The 22,850-nt window shown below is 29.6% G+C and overlaps 1 protein-coding gene across 5 annotated transcripts in view; it reads left to right on the top strand.

The window, feature by feature from the left end:
• Window positions 1–22,603, top strand: part of LOC108759676 (repressed by EFG1 protein 1) — a 40,109-nt gene extending 17,506 nt beyond the window's left edge. For 3 of the 5 annotated variants that reach the window (XM_018505228.1, XM_018505229.1, XM_018505225.1), the window contains exons 2-9: window positions 11,390–11,650; window positions 13,635–13,706; window positions 17,740–17,920; window positions 20,350–20,484; window positions 20,664–20,815; window positions 21,261–21,627; window positions 21,772–21,961; window positions 22,308–22,603. In XM_018505228.1, the coding sequence (XP_018360730.1) occupies window positions 11,430–11,650; window positions 13,635–13,706; window positions 17,740–17,920; window positions 20,350–20,484; window positions 20,664–20,815; window positions 21,261–21,627; window positions 21,772–21,961; window positions 22,308–22,468 (1,479 nt within the window). In that variant the 5' untranslated portion in view covers window positions 11,390–11,429 and the 3' untranslated portion in view covers window positions 22,469–22,603. Of the gene's footprint in view, window positions 1–7,677; window positions 7,932–11,389; window positions 11,651–13,634; window positions 13,707–17,739; window positions 17,921–20,349; window positions 20,485–20,663; window positions 20,816–21,260; window positions 21,628–21,771; window positions 21,962–22,307 lie in introns of those variants that run through there. The other 2 variants (XM_018505227.1, XM_018505226.1) reach the window with 2 other exon arrangements.
• Window positions 22,604–22,850: the final 247 nt, after the last annotated feature.

Below are 22,850 nucleotides of genomic sequence, written 5' to 3'. Positions count from 1 at the left end.
TTTGTCAATAGTTTTTTAGCTATATACAATTGAAAATAAAGGATTTTTAAGTCTTAAATAATAAGATCTAATTAATTGTTTACATTTTTAGATATAATTTAAATCTAATTTTTAATTAAAAATGTCAAAACTTTTTTTTATTGTATTGAATTGTAAAACATTAAACTATTATAAGTGCTATTCTTTATAAATTTGCACTATTAATATTAAGGCTAAATTAATAAAACACATCGTAGTTTTGTGTTCAGGTCTGTAATATTTTAAATTAAAATTTATTTTCTTATTCTGCGTGAGTGATGAAGTGGAAGACGAAAGTTGAGGCGTATTCGATGAGAATGCTGTGGTGGGAAACTATTATGTGGAAAAGATCGAATGCAGTTAAAGAAGTTAATGGATGGACAATGATTTTATCTAATATCGTGTATTTTTATTATCATTGAGTATTATTACATCAGATTTCAAAATAGCTCTCGTAACGAAAGGTGTGGCGTGGGAAGCTTAAGCTCACTGGTCTTATGTATTCATCTTGCGTGTCTTTTACTCGTTATTATTATGCTATGTGTTTCGCATTATCGTTCATAGCTCATCGCCGGCGCGTTGCCCTTATTGTCTGTAACCGAGAGTTAATCTTCCGATTCGCTGATAGGAATACTCGAACTAATGAATACGGCATGACGTAGCTTTTGAAGAGCATGAACATGAATAGAAAATCAATTTCATTTATCTAAAGTTTCATTATTAGTAGTACACATTATTTCATGTATGTGTCATAATAACAATATATGTGGATATAATACTAATAGAATCTTGTAGATTTTTTTAAATTGAGAGTTTCAAATTGATAAATATTATGTTCGCTATATTTTATTTGTAAAAACGATCTCTCTCAAAATATAATTTTTTAATTTTAATTTCTGAAAATTTAGAACCAAATTATAAACTCTTTTTGAATCGTTTTTGTTATCTTTTAGAAATACTCGTAGATAGGGTTGTAGCTCGCAACAAACTTTAGCGTGCGCGGATAACACGATATGTTATCCATAGAATAGATGTATCATAATAATGTACCACACCTTTATCGCGATAAGTTCGTTGTAAGTTATTGTCGAAAAAGGAGCAATCACCAAAGCAAACTGAGTTATCAATAAACCCATTTACAAAAGATCAAAAGGAGGACGCAGGCGACGTAATTCGTTAAGAGACCTGCGCATTATTCAATATATTATTTTACGGATGGCTTTTAAATTACTTGTTATTAGTTTTTTTACATCACTTTACATTACTTGCTATTAGTTTTTTTTTTACATCACAATGATTACGTAGACAAAAATTGTTTTGGACAAAAATTATAGGTAACAAAATTAATTATTTATTTATAAAATTCCATGCATACCTATAGGTATCTGTTTTAAATAAATTTAAATCTGTGTGTATTTATTTAAAAGAATTTTTTAAATATGGTTTAAATAGTTTTTATATTTCTTTAAAGAATTATACATTTTTAACAATATTTCACCGTAATACTTATTAACTTAATAAAATGATAATCGCAAAAATGTTAATTATAATAAGATTCAAATGTGCTAATGTAATTTATTGCTTCAGTGGATCAGAGATTTTGATTAATCCTTTTCTTCTTGCTATAATTGAATAGGATATTGTACAAGTTATAAAGGTTATATTAACTTACAAAGTAATTAAATCGTGTTCTATCATTGGGATATTAATTCAGTTAAAAATTAAATGCTAATTTTTACTTTCTGTCTCTCTTTCTCGTATTTTATGCAAATATTATCATATGATTTGCAAATATAAATTAAATTTTACAAATTAATTACATACTTTATACATTAATTATGTAAAGAAATTACTTAATTTATATGCATTTCAGTTCTTGTGTTTATTCTAAAATGTAATCGAAATATTATTATTGAATAAAAAATACGTGTCTTTGCAAGAATTCAGTTTTCACAATATTTAAAAAGTCTTATCTTACTCATACTTTGATCAGGTGTGCTTTGATCATATAACATGTTAAGATGATAAGGTGTTAATTGTGTGTGACGTTAGAACGTCCTTGGAGCTGATGACGTTACATGTATACGTATACAGTGAGCAATAAACAGTACAATCTTGTTGGTTCTGAAGAAATGGCATAACAATGTAATTTTTTTTGTTAAATTATATATTTTTAGAATTATTAAGTTCATTATTGTTTCCTGTAACAAAAAATATTTTTATGTACTGATATTAAAACGCATTTAACCATCAATATATTATTTGGAGACAACTTTTAATTCAGAAATTTAAAACCAATTGTACAAACTTTTATTATAAAGTTAATTAATTTACATCAAATATTATATATATCATAAAATATGCTCAGAATTATCTTAAAAGAATTCTATATTTTTTTGCATTTTCGATCAAAGAAAGATATAAGTTCTACCTCTCAAGCGATTCATCTTATATTTAAACGTGATAAAGTCCATTTATAGCAAAGTTGCTTAGTAAATTTTATTATTTTTAGTTTTATATTTTTGATATTATTATTTTTAATTCTATATATTCTTATATGTTGATAGTTCCGAAATTGCTTTTTGCAGTACTGGAAGTCCGCAGAATATTTTTTAAAACTATCCGTTGATATTAGTGGACAATGGCTATTGCGCAAACTACTGACTAATTATCGGCTATTACGACCGACTAATGGCGCGGTCCTGGTTGCATCAGAAGCCTATTTGTCTAGTCTCTTCTAATGTCAGATCAAAGAGAAATTTCAATGTAGGATTGAAGTAGGATTGAAGTCCAAAGTTTGTTCATGTAAAAAATTCAGTTCTTTCATAAAACGTTCGGAAATTCGTGTTGAGTGCTTTACTAGTGTTATCTAAAAGTGCTATTATAAAACATTTATGACGGCGAAGACTTCTATCTTGTGATTATTCTTAACTCTTGTCTCAGAACAATTGCGTATCAGGAAAATGTTCTATACTGCCTTCAATGGTTAGTATTTATATACCTGGTAATGTAATATGCCCGAAAAATGTAGGTACGTAAATAAAATTTAGATTTTAATAAAGATTACAAATAAAGTAAATGTCTTAAATTAAAATCTTTTTGTTATGTAGTTCAGGGATGAATTTCCGTCATATAAAATCCTTGTAAATGATACTAAATGATGAAAATTTCCAATGGCATGTAAATTACTTCGATATTATACAATATGTGTACAATAAATGAGTCAATACTCTATTACAAAGTAACCTTAATTTTGTCTTCAAGCATTGGTATTAAGGTTACTTATTGACTTATCGCACGTATTAATATTAATCATATAAAGAAAGAAGACTATAACTTACACAGAAATTTATCGTTAAATAAGGGCCAAATAATTGAAAGCGTGCTAATAAGAAAAAAGTAAAAATACTAAAGAAGAGAATTAATGTAATAATAACAAGCGCTATTTCTGTCTTGTTTCACAACTAAGTGTTGTGTGTAGCCACCATATCAAAGTATACAACAAAATTTTTCTATATCGTTCTCATCAATTATAAACTTTTTTATTTTGCCCTTATATGCTGAAAATTCAATTAACTTTCGCAGTGGATTTAATTAACTTTCCAAAGTATCAACTCATAACAAATTAATTTGGATCGCAGTTCCGCCATAGTGAGAGCTAAAATAATTGTTCTGTTTCTTCCATCGAGGCCGCTTCGTGTATTGATTGCATAATAACGTTTCAAAGCATTTTCGTTACGTTACAGCAATGTTGATATCTCACAGATTTTTCAAGTGCGAGAGTCGCACCTTTCGAGTCACAGTGACCTCGTGGATTGAATTACTACGTATCTGTAATGATCACACCGGAAACTGACCGTGATGCTGTTGATCGTATCATCCTTGTGCACGCAATGTATCGCTTGATATGTAAAAACATGTACTTTGAACAAAATGCATCTTCTTATACATATAAGTCATATGGAACATAAATGGAGCATTTTTTTTAAGTCATATTTCTGCTTATTTACAATCACCTTTTTACCTTATTTATTTAATATTTACAAACACATATTATAATTTCAAAGATAGATAATATATACATATGTATCAGTACATGTTATCTCTTAAATTATAATAATATCCGATGACGTCCAATAGTTTTTGAGTCCAATAGTTTTTACTATATTCACAGATTTTAAAGACAATTTTTAACACAAACGTGTTAAAAATTTTAGATTTTAATATTTTTTAATAATTTTTATTTTACACATTTTTGAAGATACATAGAATAAATGTACACAATTTGAAATCAATCTGTCTCGTAGTTTCAAAAAAGAATTCAGAAAAAGTCTTGTTTCACGTATGGGAAAGAAGAAAGATTATTTAATTATATTAATGTAAATTTTTTTGTCAACAAATATAAAGTTTAATGTGTATTTCAATAAATACTAAAAGAAAGAAAGAAATATTTTCTTTTGTTAAATGCATATGTATGTATATAAAATTGATGGAGTTCAAGAGTCCGTTAATTGAAAAAGATTTTAATTTCAAGTATATAGAACTTCTGTTAAGCGAATTTCGAGCTGTAACGAATGTCGAAATTACGTGGCTTCATTAAAAACTTTTCCAAATCGATACAACGATCTACTTTCCAAGCAATTAAGGGAGATTTGTCGGGTGATTTGCGAAATTGCGGCGTGGATTCGCGAATTGTTCCGCTGCTTTTACGCATTTAGTTGATAAAAGTCGCGCTATAATATAAAAGTTAAGACCAGTCTTTTCTTTTGTTTTGCGATGCTATTTTACGTAATCGCGTTTTATTATTCGCCGCCGGCACTAAAATGAGCCGGTTATTATACAATTTCGTTCGTGTTCCGCGTTTCTACTGACAACTAACGACATTGTGATGCAGATTACAGTGCCGTGTATGGTTGCCGACCAACCTGACTCGACCTTGAACGAACGCCAATACTTGTTTCGTGTGCACCGCTGGTGAATTATGCAACGCTTGCTTTATCAACCCTTGAATGCGGACGAGGACACGAAGCTTTTGCATAGCGATTTATTATACAGTTTCAGTTAAATCTCGTAATACCTTGTAATACTTCGCATAAGAATATGTTTCTCTCTTGTCAAGGTGCATAGAAAAATCAAGTTTTATGCTAACTTATCGTGTCTATTAGACATTTAAAAAGATTATGTGTATCACAATCTTTTCGTAAAACTTCAGACGATTGTTCTTTTCGTCTAAGTAAATTGCTAAATTTCTTTTTAATGAGAGATATGCACTGTTAAATTTTATAGAGTCAAATTAACTTAATATGAGTCGCCACTACTCCTACTAAATATATCGTTATTTTTAACTAAAATAATAATCAAATTTGACACTATACAATGTTAAATTGATACTGTATAGTGTCAAATATAACCATTGTTTAGTAAAAAGTAACGCTATTATTGAGTAGGAACAATGGCGACTCACATTAAATTAATTTGACCCTATAAAATTTAACAGTGTGAAAGTTATAAAGCCGTAAAACTAAGGCTTTCTTGTTTCGTAATGAAATATTCGAAGATAATATCGAACGCTTGGCAAGTTGATGGAAAATTAATTACGAAGAAGAATAACAGTTTGATTGAAGATCAATATAACGAAGATAAGTCTGGATCTGGACGACAATCACATGGCGACGCATTGATTAGGGGCTGTTATGACATCAACGCAGTAATACCTTCTTCGATGATTAACAAAGAATGGCTATTCTATAAGTACAAATGAAAGTAGCGTGTGAATGGAGTCTCTGCTCTCGACCGGAAATAGCTTGTCCTTTTACGCGTTTCGTAAGGCTTCCTGCTGTCCTCTTGTTAGTTGGTCGGTCCGATAATCTGCACGCTCGAATGTTCCGCCTGTTATGCGAGCGTGCTGCGCACCGGCACGTGCCGTAGTTATAAATTAAATTCGTCGATAAATCGTTCAGATAAGAAGAGTCACGAGAAAGAATACAATATAGCGTCTGTTTCACTGCTATAGTTTTTATATGTGAAAGTCATGTACTGGTTTTTAAGATATCATAAGAGATAGAATAAAATTGCGCTAAAGGAAACTTTAGATTAAAAATATTTTATATTAGATGGATTGTTTTAAACGAGTTTAAGAAATTAATTAATAAATAAGTATTTGAGGAACAGGTTTATAATTTAAATTACAATTCATTCTTTCAAATTTGATTATAATAAAATATTCTAAATTATATGAATATTTATGTATCTTTATTTATTTAATTATTAAATTCTTTTAGATAATTATAATTATGTAGTAGAGTCAAATATAGAAGACTTCATTCCAACACTTGAGTATTGATTGCTTACTAAATAATTGCACCGTTTATCGTTGCTGACTCTCATTAGTCTACTTTATTTATATTTTTATATTGTTTAAAATTTGAGAATTCTAATATAATCATTGTTGTTATTATGTAGTAGAGTCAGTTATATATATAAATTGTGTTATAAAAGCATTTAAGTTATTTTAATACTAAAACTTTTCAACTTCACAATTAATATTTAAATTTTTTTATATAATCTAATATAATGTAATATCGCATAAATTAGAAATCGTAACAATAGAAAGTTGAAGAAATTGTAATGCAGATGCTATGTCCGATGTTGAAATTATTTTAACATTAAAATTTCTATTAATTTTGTACATGAATGTTATTTGTATATTTTTTTCGGGACGGATTTTGACGAATTTTGGGATTAGATAAATGAGTATACTATGTATAGTAATTACATATCACTTTATAACATAAGAATTTTTTTCTTTTGTTTATACAATTACTTAAAACTAAACAAAATTTATTTAGACTCAAGTTAAATCTGATTAGATAAGTAATAAATATGGGATGATGATTTTTTATAAATTGGAGTTGTTTAGTAATATTTAAATATTTATGTAGCAGTAATTACGAAATCATAAATTTTACATTACTGTATTATTCGACAATATTACATGCTCGAGATCGATGCGCTTCTACTCTCGAATCGAGCAAGAAGACGATACCGTGTTGTTCCAGAGCAGTGATTCCGGTCAGCCGGAATAGCGGTACACGCTTGGCCGTACGTCTTCGTTCTCGAATTATTATGTTGCTGCTTTCTGCGAGGTGCACAGTAGCACGCTTTGTCGCGAAAGCGGAAGAAACTTACACGCATCGTACACGAAGCCATTTTTTACTCCTGTTTCGCCTTTCTTCTTTGTCATACATCTGCATCAGATATAACTAAATCGCGTTCTATATTTTACGGACCATAAATTGTGAAAATAAATTTTCTTTGTAATGTCCTTTTTTGCGAATTGAATTACGTAACGTTTTCACTATATCAAAGAATGAGTTCAGTCAAACGTTTCCTTTTTAAACTTTACAAAAGTATTTTTGGAAACAATATTTTGCATTTTTTTCGTAACAATTAATAAAAGTGATTATTAAGTAATAAAATATATTTTTTTTCCTATCAAACAAAAATTGTTTGCATATTACTATCGATAACTTTCTTCAAAAATAGCCAAATAAACGGTAGTTTGTAGCTCGTAGCTCGTTGAGGGAGACCCGCGGGAGAATCGTGCGCGTTTATGAACGCGATTCCCTCGAAGCGCGCGAGCAGTGCAGCGCGGTGCAGCGACGCGATACAGTGTATCGCCGCAGCTGCGTCGGATAGTTGGTCGAGGCATGTGCGCCGAGTAACGGCTAATTGGCCACCTTTCCTCTCCGGGAGAGGAACCGTCTCTCTCTGTTTCGCTGTCGTGGTCGACGTGCCAGTTTTGTTCGTTCTGTCGTACGGCTTGTACCATGAGTGTATAGTTGAAGCCCCGACGCCGCGGGAAAATACTATGGTGTCTTACCGGATGAGATTTTACTAAAAACGACATTTCTGTGAGTTGAGCTATTTACATCGTAAGTCGAGTGATTTACATCGTTATCATAGTCTTTTTTTCCCTCTTCTCCTTTAGAAAATTGAAGTAAGATAATTCTGTAATATTTTTCTCAATTTGCATAATAAGGATATTAAGGGGATAGCCACGTAAAACAGTAAACGTTGTATTTATTATAATTTTTTAAGAAACGTTATGTATTATTTTATTTCTCGGAACGGACTAATGAAGGATTTATAAGGAGTAATTTATATAATCGTGAACATCAGTTTTTTTGAGAAATCTTGCTACAGCGGTCAGTCATGAATTTGTGCGCGGATTCGCAACTGCGAAAAGTGCTTCGCTCCGAATTGACCGCGCGAGTGATCGCCGTGAAAGTGCATCGAACAAGAAGTCTAATTGTGCGCGCCGGGCCTTTATTAACGTAATTCACCGACCTGTTTATTCATCGGAAGTCATGGACTTTCTTCGTAACAAAAAACTTAACCATGGTCCATGAATTCGAATATCGTATTTTGTAAACAGATTTCGAGTATAAATTGATTTGAAATAATATTCTATCGTTAAAATACCGATATTTTATATTCTTTAATTAGAGAGATAGAGCGATTTTATAGAGAAATGGTTGCTTGAATTTGTCTTTCAAACAAATTTTCTTTAGCTTCAGGGGAATTAATGTTATATATGATCTTACTTCTTTATTTCAATTGAAAATAAACTAATTCATTAAAAGATTTAAAGATATACCTTTTTTATAAAGAAGCAATAATGTAAACAGCAGATTATTAGTTGTATCTGTTAGTAGTATCAAATATATAGGTAGCAGTAAAGAGAAAAATTATTCCTTTTCATTTTAGGATACATTTTCAAATTTCATCGCGATGATCTGTAATAATAAAGTGCATACATAGTTTTTTTAGCGGCATAATTGTATCGTCGACTACACTTTCGCCTCTCGCGTAACGTTTTCCAACTTCTCTATCGAATTTCGCGAATTCTCATTAAATTATGCAAATAATTCCTTTTACTTTGAAGTATTTTCTTCCTTCGTTAATTTTGAGTAATGCTGCTTGAAAGCGAATTTCGCCCGACAGAAAATAATTGCAGAGGAACACAAGCTTCATCGAAATAACGTTTCAAGCGTTACTACTTAATTTTTTCTTAATTTTGAAAAATATACATTTTTTCAGATCATTTTTTCAGAATTGCATTTGAAAAAAAATATACATTTTATACGAAGTGAACAGGGATAATAAAAGTGTATCGAGATAATACGTATTTAAGAACATTTATATATTTATTTGGAAAAGGAGAAAATGAAACATACACATATAGCGTTATTATTAAAATAACTATTCTATTATCTTTTATAAGAAAAATTCATTCGCGATGTTACGAGAGGTTAAGATGGGTTAACAAGGGGATACTTTAGACAATGAGGAAGATCTTCCTTAGGCGTTGTACTTACTCCTAGCGTGCATACTGCAGTTTAATCGTCCGATTAATTCGGAGTTTTGCACGCAAATGACGATTTACGTCGAAAGGGAATTTCGTTCTAGTTATTCCGTTCTAGTTACAACCAGTATTAATTTCGACCAAGCAATATCTTGCAAAATCCTTTAACATTTTAAATGCGACAATGGCATTACGTTACACTGCATTAACTGTGGAATAGAGAAAATTGTTCGTAAGATATTTCGAAAAATATTATGTTTTTAAAAAATGTTTTTTCGTAATTTTTATGAAATATCAAACAAAATTTTTATTAAATATTATTTTTTGTCATAATTATTAAATTTTCAACACCACATTTAATAAGGAGAGAGTTTTGAAGTTTAATGTAACAATAAGTTAAGTGGATTATCAAATTGGAATAAATTTTATAAATTTAGTTCACTAAAATTACTTCAATTTTTAATATTTCTAAATTATATCTTTAAATTAAATTACATCTGATCAAAATTTTTACATAGAAAAATTTTTGTAGAAAACAACGAATCTTATGTTATGTAATAACTTTTATATAAAACAGAGAAATGTAAATGTCATCACTTGAAACAATGATAGTGTCACTATGGTTTTTGTAGATGATTTAGTTTTTCGATTAAATAATTTTTCTATTATCACTTCCGGCTAGAAAATGTTATTTATTTGTGATATGCATCAATGAGAGCGGAGAAAACAAGATACTGATTTATATGCATAAGAAAGTTCAGAAGTGTTCGAAGAGAAGACTATTAATAATTAAAGTCACCAGCAATTGACGTTAATTACGTGTATCGCTAAGAACAGGTTTGCAACATGTGATCGTTGATCATGAAGAGGAAACGGGATAGTGACGATTTATCGGTTCTTATTTGCTTAGCAAGTTATTTAATGTATTTTGTTTTGCAGCTAATACTGGATTTCGTGTATTTTGAAAAAGTATACGATATGCGACTATATACTGAAATAAACAAAGTATTATAATATTCATATCAAATAACAGTGACGAAGAAACAGAAATAATAAAATATATATATTTATATGACAATTAAAAAGGGTTCACTTGAAACAATGATAGTGTCACTATGGTTTTTGTAGATGATTTAGTTTTTCGATTAAATAATTTTTCTATTATCACTTCCGGCTAGAAAATGTTATTTATTTGTGATATGCATCAATGAGAGCGGAGAAAACAAGATACTGATTTATATGCATAAGAAAGTTCAGAAGTGTTCGAAGAGAAGACTATTAATAATTAAAGTCACCAGCAATTGACGTTAATTACGTGTATCGCTAAGAACAGGTTTGCAACATGTGATCGTTGATCATGAAGAGGAAACGGGATAGTGACGATTTATCGGTTCTTATTTGCTTAGCAAGTTATTTAATGTATTTTGTTTTGCAGCTAATACTGGATTTCGTGTATTTTGAAAAAGTATACGATATGCGACTATATACTGAAATAAACAAAGTATTATAATATTCATATCAAATAACAGTGACGAAGAAACAGAAATAATAAAATATATATATTTATGGATCTTATATAAATGTGCATACATGTTTTAATTTAAATATCGCAATTTCATAATATTTTGTATACATCGTAATTCGTTGTTATGAACACAATAAGTTTATGCATTTTCATATGCATATAATTAATAATATTGCATAATTCTGATATTATATATATAATTAATATTTCTGATATTATACTGATATCAAAGATATGGAAGAAGGATTAATTATATATAATAATTATAACAAAATAGACGCAATAATTAAAACACAGGTAGTAACACATGTAATATTTCAGTGGAGATGTTTTTCTTTTGAAACGATTTTAATTCATAAAAATTATAACTGTACGAAGATATTTATATCATTAATATTTAATATTAGTAATATTTAAATTGCTGTTATTTTGAAGTGTATTGCATGCATTATTAATTATTATAATTGTTTATGTTACAGGTCTCCGCGAATCGGAGGTCCTCTTTCGCAATCGCTGGCTATGATCCCTCCAACCATGCACGGGCATGAGTTCAATCAACCCTTGTCGAGGGTGGTCATGGTCCGTAAAACGGATCAAAGGACATTTAGTAAAGGAAGACGAGGTGGTGAACCACTTCTGGAAACTGTTACCAGGGAAACTGTCGAACTCTTTAACGGCGGTCGAGCCGAAAGGAAGTATACCTCCGAAACAAGGGATATCGTTACACCAAAGTCTAGCAGGTTTGACAATTTTTCAATTATTATTAGCGTTAAATATTAGTAATAGATGTATTAAACTTAATTAATTAAAATAATACATTTCTTCGATTGAATTAATTATTTATGGATATTATATTAACAGATGATATAAATTAACGAGATGCCTTTAAATCAGATCGTAATAATGTATCGTTTGATGCTTTATTCGAGAGATTTTGAAATATTGTATATTTCATTTAATCTTTAATATTCTCGAAATATTATTCTTATATGAAATACAAATACTATTCTTAATTTTTAAAGAATATTGATTTATTCTTATGCATTTGTATATTGTTTAATATTTTTACTTGCTGTTAAATGTTAATGAAGGTTTACGAAGAACTGATATACATATTTGAAATAATACATATATATTTGAAACAAAAATAAGATTTTGACATTATTTTTCTAGATTGTTGTTATACAGTTTAATGATAAAATAAACAACAATTGAAATACGTAAAGTTAAAATAAGTAAAGTTAAAATGTATTTTATTATAATTAAATTAGAAAGTACGTAGGTCACACACAGCAAGTAGCGATTTAAATGCTAAATAGTTCCTTAATAACAGTTATATTGTTTTTATTGTTATACGATTCCTTTTTTTGTTATATTCAGATTTTATTAAAAAGAAATAGACAATTTTGAAAACTATTGAAATAGATGCATGTCATAGTGTTTATAACAAATTGATGTTATAGTTCACTGTACTATTATTCATGTGTTAGCAAAATGTTTCTTTGTCGTACGTGATGGAAGAGTATTTCCTTCTTGCACGAACGTATACCGGAACCTTGTTACACCTTGGTTTGCAGTAGACAAAACTTTACCTGTCGTAAAATCAGCTGTCTCGCGTTTCAGTACCTTTCTCTTAGTTGATATATACATGTACAGGGTGTTCCAAGTTTGCTGCCTTTATCTCTAGAAATTTTATTGCCGCCAATAGGTAAAAATTCTATTATTAAAACTTAAACGTATGATGAATGGTAGCTTCTTTCGAATTTAAAAAATATTCAAAACTAATATAGAACAGTAAACTCGTGTGTGACTATACCTTTGTATCTAATGGAAAGATATTTTCTGAGAGAAACCGCAGACCGCAGATTTTCAATTATCTTGTATGCTAAAAGCGGAAGAGCGATACTTGTTCTTTCGTTTCGGTTAATTTTAAAGCATACGTGTGAAGAATCTATAAAATATCGTACGACATTTAGCAGGTTTTGTACATTCTTGCAGAGCAATTAATTTCTTTCAGCACTCTCTCGCGAGTAATGTTGTGAATCGAAGCAACTGTGGTTTTCAATAGAATGTGGAATATTACGTAATTGTGATATGTCATTCTCTTTCTTCTGGAAACATCTATGCTTTTAAAAATAAAATTTTTATGCACAAAATATTATAGAAGAATCTCTATTACTGTTATCTAATTAATTCTTTGATCAATTTGACATCAACATTTTCTTTAATAAGAATTGAATTAAAAAGTAGTCTTATTGTCTTCACTTTTTAACATTACGTTATTTTTGTATATAATTATTTATTAACATTAATTATATCTAAAAATAGATTTTAATAAAATAGCTATATGAAGTTAAATGAGAGAAAAAAGTTTCTATTGGTTGCTTGAATTTATTAAATTTCTTTAATTTAAAAATGCTTATATTTTTTTTGTTTCCAACGTTGCTGAGATTTATGATTCGATAAGAATAGTCAGAATAAGAAGCCAATTTTATAAGAAACGTATCAGCAATATAATATATATTTGTTAGATAAAATTTATCTAACATTATGTTATAATCCTTGTACTTTTTAACTTTTTAACTTCATCGCTCTTTATAATTTGTTGAGTATTGAAGAGTTTATAAAATTTTATCTCGTCAATTTTTTATCTTATTTTTAACATTATTTATAAGAAGTGAATACAATTTAACATTTCTCTAGTGTAAGTCGTTGCTCTTGTAGTATGCCATCGCTCAACGTGCACGGAACGAAAAAGAAGGTGGTCGGTTTTGTCGATCAAGTGTCGCCCGACAGGTATAATTGCCTATGCGGCACAAACTTGCAGTTTAATCAAATTCCGATTCCAGTGAAGCAAAAGTAAGCTTATTAAAGACTTGCCGCAAACGGCATCTATAGCACTTTGTCAATATTATCACTTAGGTGTTTTTTGAAACTTCACTAGGATCGGTAAGTAGTCCTAGTTCACTTAGCGTAGGTGGCACGTAGAAAGCAGAGCGACAGCTGAAAGTTTGCGTGCTTACATTCAAACAAGTCGCAAGAAGATGGCAATTCTGTAAGAATACTGAAAATTACCGGCTTTCACGATAGCGTAACAGGACGATAACATTCACTAGCCAGGAATGAGATTTATACCGTTGAGTTAAATTGAAAGTATGAGATTTTCTTGGAGGCTGTAAAGTATTTACGCGTTTCTCTTTAAATTATTATTATCATCGATACTTCTTTTCTTCATTAATAGTTCTCAAAACGATACTATTTTATTGTAAATTTGGTATAATATTTGATAACTTATTAACAATTATCCAAAGTAAATACTTCTTCATCATAAAGCAAATTGAAAATGTGTCTTCAATTTACAATTAAAATATGCTTTTAATATGTAATAGTACAATTTAACAAAAAGATAAGCTTATTTTAAAATTTATGAATGATTTTCGATAGTTTTGTTTAAATATGATTACAGTTATACAATGCCGTTTGTATGCTGTCAAGTTCACCAGAAAAATGTACTTGGATCGTTTAAGCAAAAGATTAATCGCCGCGAGGTTTGTATTGTCGGTATTAAATCCTTATCGAAGAAGAATCGTTGCTCGACCGTATATGCGATTCCGCCCACGCAAGTGGCGTGGTCAAGAAAAACTTTCAATGTAACTCGTTTGAATGAGTAAGGCACAATATGCTATAAGGTATAAAAATAAGGTATGCAATAAAATACGGCATGTTTTAAATTTTTTAGATTTCATTTTATTTTGGAATCTTGATAATTTAGAATAGATCTTTCTTAATTTTTTTGAAAAGACAAATAGATAATAATTTTAGTGCAAAATAATAAATTTTATTACACAGGATTGAATATTTAAAATTCTTGTGAATTATATTTTAAGAGCATAAATATACAGTCATGAAAGTAATTGTATAAACAATCATTCATAATTGTGTCATTATATTGTTACTGATGATTTTTTTTAAAACAGTTGTCCGAATATTAAAAATTGTGATTCCACGCACACGTTATGACAATAGTAATTTCATAATTAATTGTCCAAATATAATTATTAATTAGTGCCATAATGTGTGCATAAAGCAATTTTTAATTCAGGCGATTGTTCAAAGGGAAAATTATTGATATAATGGTGCACTATTTGGCTAATTAGTTTTGTGACTGTACAACAAAATCTTATTCTAATTCAATTTTCTTGCTAATTTTTATTTCGAAAATTATTTATAAAGTATTGTTTAATCAAAAAAACAAGACTTTAATTAAATATAAATTAACTCAAAACTTTAAAAAATATTATTTATATTTTATTATAAGATATGTTGTATTTTATTGTGATCGGACCCTTATAGCATCTTGGAGAGTTACAATCAGTCTTCTTCCTCTGGGCGCGACGTAACAAAGGAAACTAACAACCTTTCTTTTACGGCGACCATGGCCGTGGACGTTGCAGAAACTCGTAGGAAGGAGGAAGTATGAACCGTATTCGTAAAGGCATATATGATGACATATATGTACGTAGATTAGCGTGATGAAGTCGTTGTTTCACGTAATCTTAAATGAGATCCAGTAAGGACCCTGGAATTTTCAGCTCTCCCTTGGCTTTCTGTGATGTAACATCTTTCGGCTGAATACTGAAATCGTCCGAACTTTTATAAAAGTTTATTGTTTGATTGCTTCAATTGAAATGGTTTTTTTACATTTAGATGTTTTATAAAACTATTCAATTAAAATTTATATCTAATTAAATTTTTTTGCGAGACTTTCCTAAAACCTTTTTAGGTTTATAATTTACGCAGTTCCTGTTCTAAATATGTTCGCCGTTTGATGCGCTGTTGGTGTGTTCGTTCATCAATAAACAGATGTCAGATCGCGAATTACTTGAAACTCGTTAAATGCACATTAAATATTCTCAGAACTTCCTGCTCAGAACATGTCTACTTTATATAAACATAATAATAAATGAACAGATTTGTCAATTCGTCGAGCTTCTCAAAATGTATCTTCAAAATGTATTTTTAATTCGATGTTTATCTACAGATTTCTAGTAAATCATGACAAAATTATGCAACATAATTTACAACAATCGTTTTTATCGGTAAATGAGTTGAATCTGTTTGTATTCTAATGCGAAGTTAACTGCACAGTCCGGCAAAATTGCTATTCATTAGTCAATATGCAATTTTGCATGAAACGATCATGGGTTTGCATTATAAGCGTATAATGAATATCTACGTCGTGAATTGTTTACTGGGATAAACAGTATTCAGCCTATCATGAAACATTTTAGAGAACTAGATTAAAGATACACCGTTGTAATTACACAGTATGCTATTAAATACTCTCATGTTCGATCGCTTCGATTCATTGCACATGCCATAATGATCGTCTATGTGATCTCTACAATCAAGATCATGACACATCGTAACTTCATTGGCTTTTTTGCTTGCTCTCATTCCATCAAGATACGTAAAGAACAGTATTTGAAATTTTATTATACCTTATAAATATCAATAACATTTCATATAGTTAAAGCAAATTTATGCCGATCTGAAAAAGGAATATTGATTATGATATTAGATTATGCCGTCTTAAAATAATATTATATAATTTTTATTTTATAATTTGCATCTTTGAGAATTATTAAAGAAACAATGGCGTTTCTTAAATGAATTTTAACGATATGATAAAAATTCTGAATTACTACGGTTTAAGATAATGCTGACTTTGGATTACGATTTATTGTACTTCTGTCATTAAATATTTGTACCATTTACGCAATTCTTTTGACACGTTTTGATGAAACTACATGAAGCCATGAAGCTACATTTTACATATATATGTGTATATATGTGTATATATATATATATATATATAATTAACAAATATAAATTACTATTACGTTCCTAAATTTCATTATTTCTTAAATACCATCACTGTAATGAAAATTTCTTTCAAAAGCAATTTTTTGATAATACTTTATGATTATAATAATTTATGTTTCTTTCTTATTAAATTAATAAAGTTATAATAATTTTTTTAAATGTATTTAGAGTTCTTATTTCTTTAAACAACTTTCCTTATTACATTTTTAATTAATTTTATAAATATTTTATTATATAGTAATAATATTTGTTTTAATATAATCAACAAGCAAGTGGTTAATAATAGAAATTAAGAAACGAAAGAACATGAAACCACAGCACAAGTTGTTTTATGTGAGATTTAATCTATTCAATATTTTAAAATTAGACGTTTCGGCCATTATCTGAAGATGACCGAAACGTCTAATTTTGAAATATTGAATAGATTAAATATCACATAAAACAACTTGTGCTGTGGTTTTATGATCTTTCGTTTCTTAATTAATATTTGCTTTAATATTATCAAATAAACACAATCACTTAATTTATTTGGTAATAGACACCATTGTATACTTATTTGATAATATTAATCTACGTAGTTACAAATGTATGTACATATGTATGTATGTAACTATAGTCTATAGTTTATATATTAAAAATTTTATTTCTATAAAACTAATTATTTATCGATAACTATTAACAGAATTAACAATTTTAATAATTTTTATAACGTCTACAGAGCATTAAATAACTAATTGTAAATTGTAAGGCATTCTTAAAGCATATCCAATTCGAACAAAACTTGATCTACATTCGCTCATATAAAGTCGCTTCTAGTGCAAAAAATTCAATAAATTCGATCTGCTTATTTAAAGCGTTAAGTATTCATACGTCACTGTGCTGTCTGGAGCAAAAAGGAACGCTTTGTATTTCTTCGTACACCATGTAATCGGTCTACTTTCAGGTCGAGGACAGATTCAGTAAGATCGAAGTCTCCGTTGACAGCGTCGCCAGCATCGCCGGGTCCTTTGTCGAATTCCTTGCATGGTAGTTTCCATGGCAGTCTAGGAAGTGATGGCATGTCTTGTAGCAGTGCTAGGTCCTCTTCAGCATCTCCCGATTCTGCGAGATATTCGTCCTCACAGGTATCGACATTTATCGTAACTGCTTATTGATATTTCACCAAAAATATAAATTTGAAAATCTAAAATTATAAGAACTCGAGATAAACGCTTGAAAAATATAGAGCTTTAAAATCTAATAATTTCAAGGAATGAAGAATACAAAATTCCATGACTTTAAAATTCTGAAGTCGTAATAATTCTTTTTTTCTTATTTCAAATTTTTATTACCTAAACTTCCAAGGTTGTCAACCAAACATTTGTAAGAAAACGAAAAATCCGAAAAGTTCAGGTCTGAAAGACTAAAAAGCAATAATGTTTATAGAAAGTTTAAACAGTAAGACAATGAAAATTTTCTCAGTTATATATCTTTACATAAATGCGCGATCGCTTATATTGCGCTTACAAATGAAGAAAACAGATAGTATTATGTAAATTGCTGATCATCCTAACAATATTGCAATGTAACGTAATAAGTAATTAGTTTGTGCTACTTGTACTACGTGATAAATTATATCTAAATGCATTTATAAAAGTGTTATACTTTGTAAAGTTACATTTGCATCATAAGTTTCTTGTGAAAATAAACCGCGTTACATTAAGAAGCTGTTTGTGTATCAAATAATTGTCTCAGTTTAGCTATCGGTATTTTTCGATATAATTATGAACCAGCAATGTATGTACTGGATAATTCTATAAGAGAATTAACATATTTACATACTTTAAATACAAAGATATATTTAAATAGAAATAAAAATGTTAATTGATTTTAACTGATGACTATTCTTCGCTAGCTAATTTTTCACCATTCGATCTACCGCAATTTCTTCATGTTAGGAGTCCTTTGGTTTCAACCTACTTGGTAAATTAGCCGGTTGGAAAGCGTAACTCTGACGATTATCTTCACTGCACGTGACATTGCGTGCAGTGTGAAAGGAGCCTAAACATTGTAAGAGTTGCTTCGCGGAAAGGTACATTGCCACTTCGCGATGACTCAGGATCGCTCCTTTTTCGAGAGTCACTGGTTTGCACCTTTTGGATGATTGGTGGATCATTGGGATGATCATCCGGCTAATGCGATGACTAATCTGTCAGAAGTTTAAATCGCTTCGTGCGCTCGCGGAATCGATTTTTCCGCTCCATTTTCCGCGCGCGTGGCGTTGCGTTCTCATTCGCCGGACTTGTTCTTCATACGCACGTGATGTTTTTGCACTCATGCTAATGGCCTTGCTTACAAAACGGTTAAGCGATTTGTAGCGCGAACTCATGTATATTCATCAAACAGCGAACTCAATAACCGCTAAGTTTTTAGCCGACTATCTGGCACTGATAACTGGTAATTGAAACAACTTATTACTTGAATTTTGTTTAATCTAGCGGTAGCAAAATTTTTCCTCTTTTCTTTCACAAATACCCTGTTAATAAATATTTAATTAACTTTTTTAATTAACAGTATTTTGAAGATTATTATTGAAAACATTATTTAATGATCCAATGTTAACTTTTTTGACCTTCAATTTAAGTCACCGCCTACATTTTGCAAATTATAAACATCGATCTGTTCTTTTCAGTTGACCTTCTTGTATCTTTTTTCTTTTTCTCTCTTACGTGAAAAGAAAAAGAGAAAAATGAACTGTACAAGAAATTTAGCTAAAAAGAACAGACCTTTAAAGCAATTAAACAGATGATTGTCGGAAAGCTCTGAACCTATCGTCAGTTCGAGTCGCACGATAATTATCGCTGTTTCGTTTTAGATTACGATCTCTAATTCAGTTATTGAAGTGACATTCTAAAAAGCGTGTTATTTCTTCATTATTTATATTTTAGTAATTTATTACACGCGGTAATTTTCTCAGCAAGTAAGAGAAATTTAACGAGCGTTCGCAAACGGAAGCACGAATAGAAGCTTATCTATGGATATTCTAATCGTGTAGCAGATGATCGTATTCCTATAGGACGATGGGAAATCATTTCTGCCAGTTAGTTTCTTCCTATAAATGGTTCTGCGTTTAAGTTATTAAGGACACTGTCAAGCTTTTACTATTTATATCATTATATTGCTTACTATATATCGTTGGCATTGTTCCTAATTCGCAATTAAATAACGATAGCGTTTGTATTTTTTCTGTTTTTTTTTAAACCTTTAAAATCTTGTGAAAGATACATAATAATGCTATTGGGATATATCGGTAAAATTTTATAATTTTAAAATCAATGAATATGACATTTACACAATGTGTAGATTTTTAGTCAGTGATATAAACAAATTTTTTAAAATCTAAAACTTCAATGTGATGTTCGAAAAATACATTAAGTGTTCTCTATTATAATGAAATGTAATTAAATGCTTAATGAGAATCTTTGTAAATATACTCGTATAGATTTTACTAACAGATTATGGATTTACTGTTTGATCTCAATCCGTCATACGATTCTGTCTCTATATGTTATAGATAACAAAGATTGACACACGTAAACCGTCTGTACGCAGATCGGGACCTCCGAAGGAATTTATTAACGTCTGCCTCGACACGCATAATTTCTACCGATCGCGGCATGGAGTACCGCCGTTACGACTAAGCAAGCAGGTTACTGTCAATCTTTCTTTTGCAATAAAATTGTAATAAAATCGTAACCCTCATTGAACAACTTCCGAGAATCAAAGATATTTGATTTTTTATACTTGCCATATTCTCCGAAACATGGAGAGATCTCTGCTAACAACTTTAACTAGAATCGATAAATAACGGTATATGTTTATTTTCAGCTGTGCAAGACAAGTCAAGACTGGGCTAATATATTGGCCGCTAAAGGTAGATTAGAACATAGAGCGAATATTGACTACGGAGAGAATCTCTATTGTATGTGGAGCTCCAATCCAAAGACAGTTGTTGGTGGCGAAGAGCCGGTGAATGAATGGTGAGATTATTGCATATATTTATTGTTAATGCATACATTATATGTTATAACACAGTTACTACATTATATTACATTGAAATTGTTATGTTAATTATGAAGTCATAATTAACATAATGATGAAATAAAATAATTATTGTTCTCTTTTTTTATCAATATATATATATTTGAATTAACTTTAAACATAAATTAAAAGAAGATAGTGATCTGTTGACTTTCAAATTATTATTTTAAACATTTAATTGTATTTTCCTATTAAATAGTCTAATGTAGGTAATTATTTGTAATCAAAATTAAAATAATTAAAAATTTTTACGAATATGTTTAACACAAATCTGTATAAAAACATCGGTAACAAAAATCTGTATTATAGATAATTTTTTATTATTTAATAAGGTAATTACATTTATATTTAAATATAGCATATTGAAACTTTTACCTTTTGTAGGTATGCTGAAGAAACTCAGCATCAATATGGAAAAGAGCCTACAACATTGAAGACTGGTCACTTCACACAAGTGATCTGGAGGGACAGTACTGAGTTAGGGGTGGGAATGGCTAGAAATCGAAATGGTGAAGTCTATGTTGTGTGTAATTACAATCCTGCTGGGAATTTCTTAGGCAGTTTCACGGAGAATGTCCTTCCACCCGTGGACGCAGGTCCTACGAAACGAATTAATTTTACCGACCTAAAACAACATTATATAGACGAGCAAATGTGGCAGCAAGAGGCCTTACTGGTTCACAATGAATATCGAAGAAAGCATCGTGTACCGGATTTAAGATTAAGTCCGGAATTAACAGCAGCTGCCAAGGTATTTCAGAATATACACTATTATCGTTGGAACGTATTTATATGTGTATATTAATTATTAAATATATTTTTAACTGATTAAGAATTGTGTAAAAAATGTCATAAAAATCAGCTGCATTATATACATATATTTATTCATCCTTAGGCCTGGGCAAACACGTTGCTAAACACAAATAAACTTGTACCTCAATCGTCATCTCCGTATGGCGAAAATATTTATTCAATGCAGTGTTCTGATCCTAAACTGATCGTTTCCGCACGTGAAGTCATTTCAAAGTGGTATTCCGAGAAGAAAGAACATAAATTTGGTATCGAGCCAAAAGTTCTTAACACATGTATGTATCGCAATATTTCCATATACTTTAATATCACATCAAATTTAACCAATGGGAAAATTAATAGAATATATAAAAATGCCTAAGATATAGTGTATGCAATTGTATGCATACAGATTAAAGATTTAGTCCTAAGAAATTAATTAATTAATTTAATTTCATACTTATTTTGCTATAATAAAATTTATAATATTTTTTAAATTACGTATTTAACTTATTTAAAAATTTTTAATAACATAATTATTAAAAATTATTAGAAAGTAATTATTAAAAAATTTTTTTCAAAAAGATTGTGACAAAATTATAAATAAAAAACCCTCACAATATTTTTATTTCTTGTTTGCAGGCCATTTTACGCAAATTGTCTGGAAAAATACGACTGAAATGGGTATTGCAATGGCCAAACGAGATGGTTCATGTGTTGTAGTGGCATGTTACCATCCAAGAGGTAATATAGTAGGACAGTTCACTGAAAATGTACTGAAGCCTATAAAAAGTGTCTGTTAGCTGGACTCATTTCTGTCGATAATGTATTTAAACCTTGTATTTATGTATTGTGCAGATGAACGATGTTACGCATAATATATATATGTAATGTATATAGGATACTTGTGCATAAATACCTATAATAAACATTCCACATACACATATTTATAATTTTCTAGCTTTATTATTTTCAGTATCCTCTGCCTTCAGCGAGTAGTAATAAACAATTGTTTTTTTAAATAAGACATCGGTCAACTTATCAAGAATTCAAATTGTTATCTTGAGAGCTTGACATAAATATGAATTATTATGATACAATTTTAATCTCTAACCTTATTTTATAAAAGAACGAAAGGAAAGTAATATTTTGTAGGAATGAAAGTGCAGAGAAGAAAAAAATCAA

The sequence above is a fragment of the Trachymyrmex cornetzi genome, unplaced genomic scaffold (genome assembly GCF_001594075.2).
Source record: "Trachymyrmex cornetzi isolate Tcor2-1 unplaced genomic scaffold, Tcor1.1 scaffold200, whole genome shotgun sequence".
Taxonomy (NCBI): Eukaryota; Metazoa; Arthropoda; class Insecta; order Hymenoptera; family Formicidae; genus Trachymyrmex; species Trachymyrmex cornetzi.
This window is presented reverse-complemented; position numbering and strand designations above follow the sequence as displayed.